This window comes from Elaeis guineensis, chromosome 2, assembly GCF_000442705.2.
Source record: "Elaeis guineensis isolate ETL-2024a chromosome 2, EG11, whole genome shotgun sequence".
NCBI lineage: Eukaryota > Viridiplantae > Streptophyta > Magnoliopsida > Arecales > Arecaceae > Elaeis > Elaeis guineensis.
Window position 1 is genome coordinate 107856747 of NC_025994.2, and position 7475 is coordinate 107864221.

The following is a 7475-nucleotide window of genomic DNA, read 5'->3' on the forward strand; positions in this document are numbered from 1 at the left end:
TCAATGATTACGGCAGCCGACCTGAGCCCCGACAAGCCGACTCCCCTTCGCCGAACGGGGGGACCTGCCGGCTATTCCCCTGCACACCCACCATGCGTCGAGACACGTGTCGCCCTCCACCCCCACTTGCACCATGCCCCTACTCCTACCCTTTTGACGTGACGACTCGACTCATACCCCTACCTAGGGGACCACACCCAGTCTCTCCTTTATGGTTGCCCCCCCTCCCTCCATTAAATTTTATTAACTACTCTCTTTCCTTTCGATACTTTTCTTATCCCTTGTATATAACCCCATCCAACCCCGTCCTCTCTCTTTCACCTTGATGGTATTATTTTTTCTTATTGTGAAAGTTTTCGATCTTTTTGTTCTTCTGTTCTTTCTCCTTTGTGCTCTGGAGTTCTTTCGGATGGGGGACTTTAGGGGGAGCCCTTCTGGGCTGGAGTTGACCATTGCCGTGCCTGGACTTAGCTCTTCTTCTGGCTCTGGTAAGATCGACAAGGAAATTTCTTCTGTTTTTGGTTGAATGCATGAGAGATTTTGTGAGCTTTTTGTTGATCTATGTGCTGTTGCATGATTATATATGGATGATGATCCTTGGACCCTCACTTCCTCCATTTCTTGATGATATATGAGACCTCTCGTGTCTCTTATTTTCTTTTTGGTTTGATCATATATAATCCAAACCGCCCTCTCTCTCTCTCTCTCTCTCTCTCTTTTGGGACAAGTAGTTGATCTTATTGTACCTCATATGTGTAGAAGGGGGTGGCTGCAATATGAGGGAGTTGGACATAAATCTACCTGCTAGTGGAGCCGAGGAGGAGTTCCCCATGGGAAGCTTAGAGGAGGAGGAGGAAGAGGGGGGGACCCCCAGGCCAAAGAAGCTTCGGCTCTCAAAGGAGCAGTCTCGGTTGCTGGAAGAAAGCTTCAGGCAGAATCACACCCTCAACCCTGTGAGTGCTTATCTTACCACTTTGCACCATAAAATAATCAGCCCCCTTATATTCCTAGTATTCTTTTGTTTTCTTTTTAGCCCCTTAATCAATGAAACAATCTTTGTGGTTTTATTTTTATTTTAAATCAGTGGTCCAACATCTCTTATACCTTGTATACTTTATATCGACTATCTATTCATGATGTTTATAATATTGTAATTAATGTATACATTTATTATTATCTGATATTTATTGGATGGTTTATTTTGGGGAAATAATATTGAATGGATGGAACGAAACGGCAGAAGCAGAAGGAGGCGTTGGCAATGAAGCTGAAGCTGAGGCCGCGACAAGTGGAGGTGTGGTTTCAGAACCGAAGGGCCAGGTGCGTGAACCTTAGTACGTCTTTCTGTAAGTTCTGCAAAAGGTGGCGATTTTAGACTGCTCATAACTTTTGTTCTAATAGACGGGGTCATTAATTTTGTTCTAATTCATCCTCTTGTCTCCATACAGTGTGATCAAATTAGTGGTCTGGCCTCTCAGACTCTGACCAAATAATATTGCTAGTGCAAATTTTCACAGTTTCTTTGTCCACCACTGACTTTTCAAGTGACAATGCTTTGCCCATTAGCTCTTTTGTCGCCACATAGACCATTCATTTGAGCCAATTACATAACCTGATGACATGATAATTACTTTCTAGGTATAATTTTGATATTTAAATCTAGTGGCTACTTTTTATGTAGCATTTTGGTGTGAAAATTATTGGTTTAATATAATAGCATTTTCTTTTTCTTTCTTTCTTTCTTTTTCTTTTTTTGAAGAAATGGCCCAGGATAATAGGCTACACAATTTGCAGATGATGACCCTCTTTAAGCTCTTAACCTGTAAATCTTGGTGAAGATGGTTTGGATTTTTTTTTTTTTTTTTGATACACATACTAAGAATTTTACTAGTTTAGTAACCTGGCACCTTTTGTGATAATTTTTATTTTGGTTATTTAGTGACAAAAAGCTTTAAAATGCCCATGTCTGCCATGTGATTAAAGGAAGCATGGAAAAAACAAGGAGACATGGTAAATTCCACCTATATGAGGGCAAAGCAACTCTAAAAGTCCAACTAAAAGAAAACTGAAGTTTCTGGTCAAGTAGGCTGCTCTGTTTTAGTCGGTGATGTGATCTCAGCACCTTGACATAATGTTTGGTCTTCTATAATTCACATGGCATAATGTTTGGTCTTCTTATGATTCACATGGACGTGGTTTACCGCCTTACTCAAGATGATAGGACCCATACCTTGAAATAATGCTTGACATGTGTTGACTATGGACCTAATGGGTTACAAGTGGTAGTTCTACTTCCTGGTTGAGATGGTATGGCTCGAGACTTTTTAAGTGGAGACCGTTTGTCCAATTCCCCATCTAGTGGTGGAACACCGTTATGATGCAAATGACATTATTTGCTTTGTTTGTCGTATGCGCAATACATGGCTTGAGATCAAAGTGTTGAGAAATTATTTTCAGAAGTTAATGTGGATAACACGTGAATGTCTTCAAGAAGAATAAGAAAGTCATGGTTAAGATAACAATTAGACATAAATCTTCAAATCTGGATCATGGTTTCGTTCATGTTTGTTTCTAACGTGGCTTGGCCTTCATATTATTTCCATGCAACGTGTCAAGCTAGTTTTACCATTTGCATTTTGTGATAATTAGGGCTGTGATCGAGCCGAGCGATTTGGATCAGGCTTGAATCCACTTCGAATAAACTGGGATTCAACTTCAGCTTGCCCGGAAAATTCAAACAAATAAAACCCATCATGTGTTCAATCTTCAAATCGTTATTGATCATAATTTAATGCATGCATGAACTAAAAAAAAAATGTAATGAAGCCATCGATCTTTTAAAATAAACCATTATTTTGAGTCTTATTGAGACGAGCTTGGTCCATCAGACATCTGCTCAGACATGGGATGAAATAAATTTCAAGCCAAACAGCCAATATCGAGCTTGGCTTGTTTTCATTTGATTTCATGTTTCTAACTAAAGAAAGAGTTGGGTTGAAAATAAGCTGCTTGCAAGTGGCCTGAATCATTTGCCAGCCCAAGCTGAAGCTGGCCAATTGTCACCTAGATCTTTTTAGAATTTTTTCAACCATAAAGGTAAATTCAACTATCAACAAAATAAGTTTGTAGGCCTAAAAAGGAAAGAAAAGCTTATCTTAATTTTATTCCTTTTGTTATTTTAAATTGTAAGATGTCAGCGGTTGAGATGTTTAAGGAGTTTGACTGTTACTTGTTGGAAAATGGAAAGACGCCCAAGTAACTTGAATAATTTAATGCTTGTTGACTTCTCAGAGACGCAAGCCGTAGGTTGTACAACTCATCAACTTCAACACCCTTCGCGTATTGTTGTAAAAGAGTAGGTTCATATCTTTTGTTTCAGTGGGGAGAATCCATTTGCTCCTCAAGATGTCCGGGGTGCATGCTTCTAACGGACAGTGCAACAGCCACTTGTCCTTGTAGAAGGAAAACAAAATCCAATCCATAATTTTAGGAGTGTAATATTTCATCTTCGCACAACCGAGCATCTCACCATATAGAAGTATGATGCATGCTTTAAAAACCACGTAAAATCACAAAACCTAGCTATGCTGCATTCTGATATGTGATGCAGGACAAAGCTTAAGCAGACGGAGATGGAGTGTGAGTACCTGAAGCGCTGCTTCGGCTCGCTGACGGAGGAGAACCGCCGGCTCCAGCGCGAGGTGGAGGAACTGCGGGCCTTGCGGGTGGCTCCGCCGACCATCCTCTCCCCTCACACCCGCCAGCCCATGCCTGCCTCTGCCCTCACCATGTGCCCTCGCTGCGAGCGCCTTACCTCGACTCCCCGTGCTGCTGCTACCTCGGCCGCCGCCGCCGCCGCCACCGCCAGGCTGCCATCAGCCTCTCCTTTCCTCTCCCGAGGCCACCATTCCTCCTCCGCTGCCTGTTAGCCATGATCATGATGCTGCATGCGAGGAGAAGAAGGTGCACCCCTTTATCTCTAAAGGTGGGAACTGCTCTTTGTGATAAATTTTGTAAATGGAAGAACTTTAGGAGTTGAAAGAGGTCTTTTCCCTCCCCAGGCTCTGCTCCCTTGATAAACTACTAGCTGGGTTTCCATGCAATACTAGCCCCCCCGCTTTGTAGTTGAAGTTGGGCCTTCATATAAAATTACTGTTGGGCCATGTCGGTGAAGCTTCAGATGAGTATAATTAGGTTAATTTGTCTGTAGATGGCTGATTAGGGGTCCTATTCCAATTTATATGTTGGTATAGAACGGTAATGTGAAAAATATTTGACAAACAAATGGAACGTACCTAAAAAAAATAAAAAGTTATCGTAGGATATTACAGCGTGGGCTGAGAACGTTGGATCGGGTTCAGGCAGGGTCTGTAGTATCGGCTAAAGTAACCCACATTCTAAGGTGTGGGCTAAGTTTCTTGGTTTTTATGTTTGTAGGCACCGCAACTGCAATGTTCATCATGGACGATATTTATTGTCACTAGTATTTCTCACGTGATATGCGCGTGGATTTATTGGTGTTGTATGCCTTCTTGGAGTACAAATTATATGTCAAACTAGATCTGCCATCAAAATCACACAAATTTATTTAGGTGGAAAAAATCAGATAAGTTTCATGTCTCATATCTGGGAAGTGTATGTGACCATCAAGCCACCTTAGAAAGGGGACTGACGTTTAGAGACAGATAGAATTGGTTGCTTCAATGCTAGCAGATTGAAAGGCGTACATATTTAGATAAGGCAAGCCCCATCCATGGCCTTGTAAATTTGTGATCCAACACTGGGCGGCAAAAAAAAAAAAAAAAGAGTTCGTGTTAGTCGGACAGCAATGAAAGACTAGTTCAAGACATTATTTTAGTTCCGGCATATTGAACCATAAATGATGAAGAATCGATCTAATACATCTTGGTCATGTGCAACGTTGCTGGTTGTAGCTTTAGTACTTTCTTCTTCAATAGTTTACACCTGAGGTGGATAACCACAATATTCTCGAAAAGAAAAATAACAAAGAACTTGTCATTGCCATTACCGAGCATGTTGCCTTGGCCTGTACTCGAGATTGATGATTCCAAGGAAACGAAGTGCACCTGAAAGTTCATAATGAACAAAACCATTATTTGAAGGATCACTAGATATACCTTTCAAAGTAACCTAGTGCGGATGATGTAGGTGAATGGCTAAGGATATTTGCCCCAGCTGTCAACCACAAGAGCTATACTATCTTTCTATACTCTAAAGCCAAAATGAGGTGGAACATTTTTGTGATTGTTTAAAAAAAATTATGATCATGGGGCTGTCGAATAGAAATCTCTTATTTACAACTCCCATTTTTTCTCATAACCACCGCTGTTAGACCTCTTCAATGAATGGTAGTTTTTGAAAGGTTTTTCACCTCTCCAGCGCATCGAGCACTTTGCTTATACAATAAATGCTAAGACGTTCTTTTTTTTTTTTTTAATTATTATTTCTATACTGGTTTGTATTCCGTGTCTAAGTTTCAAATTTGGAGGAGTTGCGCTAAAGTCCAAACGTTCAATTTGTCTCAAAAAAGAAAAAAAAAGGGAACGCAAATATGAATGTTCAACAGGAATCAACTTCAGTTTGTTTGATGTCCAAAATCTATTGCGATCTTTTGGGTTGGTGTGCGAAACAATTAATAACCTAAAGCATCCGAAGAGAAGATTCCGTCATCTTAACTATTGATGGATGCTCTTGTGCCAAAAGAAAAGCCGATGGATGCTAAATTTGAGTGAGGTTTGTCCCACTCGATCAGCACTGTAGATAGTCAGAACATACATAGAGACAAGTCACCTACAAAAAAAAAAAAAAAGACTCTGATGCAAAGTTTGAAAGCTGTCCTTACGTTGGGAAGAGTGAAGCATGATTGTCCTTTCATCGTGGAGTTTTTTTTAATTAATATAAAAAAAATTATTTATTTAAATAATTTTATTTTAAATTTATTTATCAGAATGATGCAAAATCGGTAAAACGTCATTTTGAAAGACATTTTTTCATTATCACATCACCTCCTATTTTTCACATAGATCAAAAAAAAAATTAAAAAAATAAAAATGTCAAAAAATATGGTAATTTTAAAAATATCATTCCAAATAAAAACGCCATCTCAAATGGTGTTTTTAAAATCATTACATTTTTTTCCCCGCAACAAAAGAAAAAAACGGTAAACAATGAAAAAAATAAAAAATAAATTAAATTTATAAAAAAATAAAAATTTTAATTTTGATAAAAATAAAAATTATTATTTAAAATTAGTATCTCCATTTCAAATTATCTTTTTAAAAAAATATCTGAAAAAAATTTGTGTAAAAAAAAAATTAAAAATACCATTAAAAAAAGAATCGAAAAGAAATAGAAATTATAATTCTAAAATTATTTAAAATTTATTTTTTTTAAAAAAAATATCTCAAAAAATATCTTAAAAATAGCATAAAATATAAAATACCATAAAATTAATTTTGTCAAATTATTTTTTTTTTAAAAATGTCATTAAAGAAGAAAAAAATGAGAATAAATTGAGAAAAAAATAAAAATTATAATTTTGAATGAATTTTAAAAAATAAAAATTCTAATTCTAATTCTAATAAAAAAGATAATTTTAAATTATATTTTCCATTGAAAATTAATTTTTTTTAAAAAATATCTAAAAAAACTTAAAAAATTTTAAAAATAAAAAATACCATAAAAAAAGAAAAAATGAGAAAAAAATAAAAATAAAAATTTTAAATTTTAAAAAAATTAAGATTCTAATTTTAATTCAAATAAAAAGCATCATTTCAAATTAGTTTTCCTTTTTCAAATTAAATATTTAAAAAAAAGATTTTTTTAAAAATAAAAAATTAAAAAAATAAAAGTGCCATAAAGAAGTCAAAAATTAAAAAAATAAAAATTATAATTTTAAATTTAAAAAAAATAAAATTTTAATTTTAATTAAAATAAAATATATCTTTTAAAATTACTTTTCCCATTTCAAATTAATTTTTTTTTAAATATTCCAAATAAATATAAAATAACCACAAACAAATTTCATAAAAATAGGAAAAAAATGATAAAAATGAGGAAAAAAATAAAAATTAGAATTTTAAGTAATAAAAAAATTAAAAATTTAATTTAAATTCAAGAAAAATAAAAGAAGAAAATGCCATACGAAAAGTGAAAAAAAGAACAAATATGAAAAAAATAAAAATTGTAAATTAAAATTTAAAAAAATTAAAATTTTAACTTTAATAAAAATAAAAAATATCATTTCAAATTACTTTCCTCATTTCAAATTATTTTTTAAAAAAAAAATATCTGAAAAAAATTGGTGTAAAAAAAATAAAAAATATCATAAAAAAAGAAAAAAGGGAAAAAAATTGAATTGAAAAAATAGAAATTGTAATTCTAATTTAAAAATAAAAATTATAATTTTAAATTTAAAAAATTAAAAATTATAATTATAATTCAAATAAAAAATG

The 7475-nt window shown here is 34.7% G+C and overlaps 1 protein-coding gene across 1 annotated transcript; it reads left to right on the forward strand.

Annotated features, from left to right (window-relative positions):
- The first annotated feature begins 261 nt into the window (after positions 1–261).
- LOC105047616 (homeobox-leucine zipper protein HOX3) lies at positions 262–4058 on the forward strand. Its single transcript, XM_010926617.4, has 4 exons — positions 262–488; positions 760–953; positions 1241–1320; positions 3611–4058. The coding sequence occupies exons 1-4, from the start codon at positions 326–328 to the stop codon at positions 3927–3929; spliced, it is 756 nt and encodes a 251-aa protein (XP_010924919.1). The 5' UTR covers positions 262–325; the 3' UTR covers positions 3930–4058.
- Positions 4059–7475: the final 3417 nt, after the last annotated feature.

Excerpts from the sequence above, each read along its gene's own strand:
- LOC105047616 (XM_010926617.4), top strand. The coding sequence starts at position 326 with ATGGTATTATTTTTTCTTATTGTGAAAGTTTTCGATCTTTTTGTTCTT. Across the intron at positions 489-759 it reads TAGCTCTTCTTCTGGCTCTG|AAGGGGGTGGCTGCAATATG; the intron begins GTAAGATCGACA and ends TCATATGTGTAG. Across the intron at positions 1,321-3,610 it reads TTTCAGAACCGAAGGGCCAG|GACAAAGCTTAAGCAGACGG; the intron begins GTGCGTGAACCT and ends TATGTGATGCAG.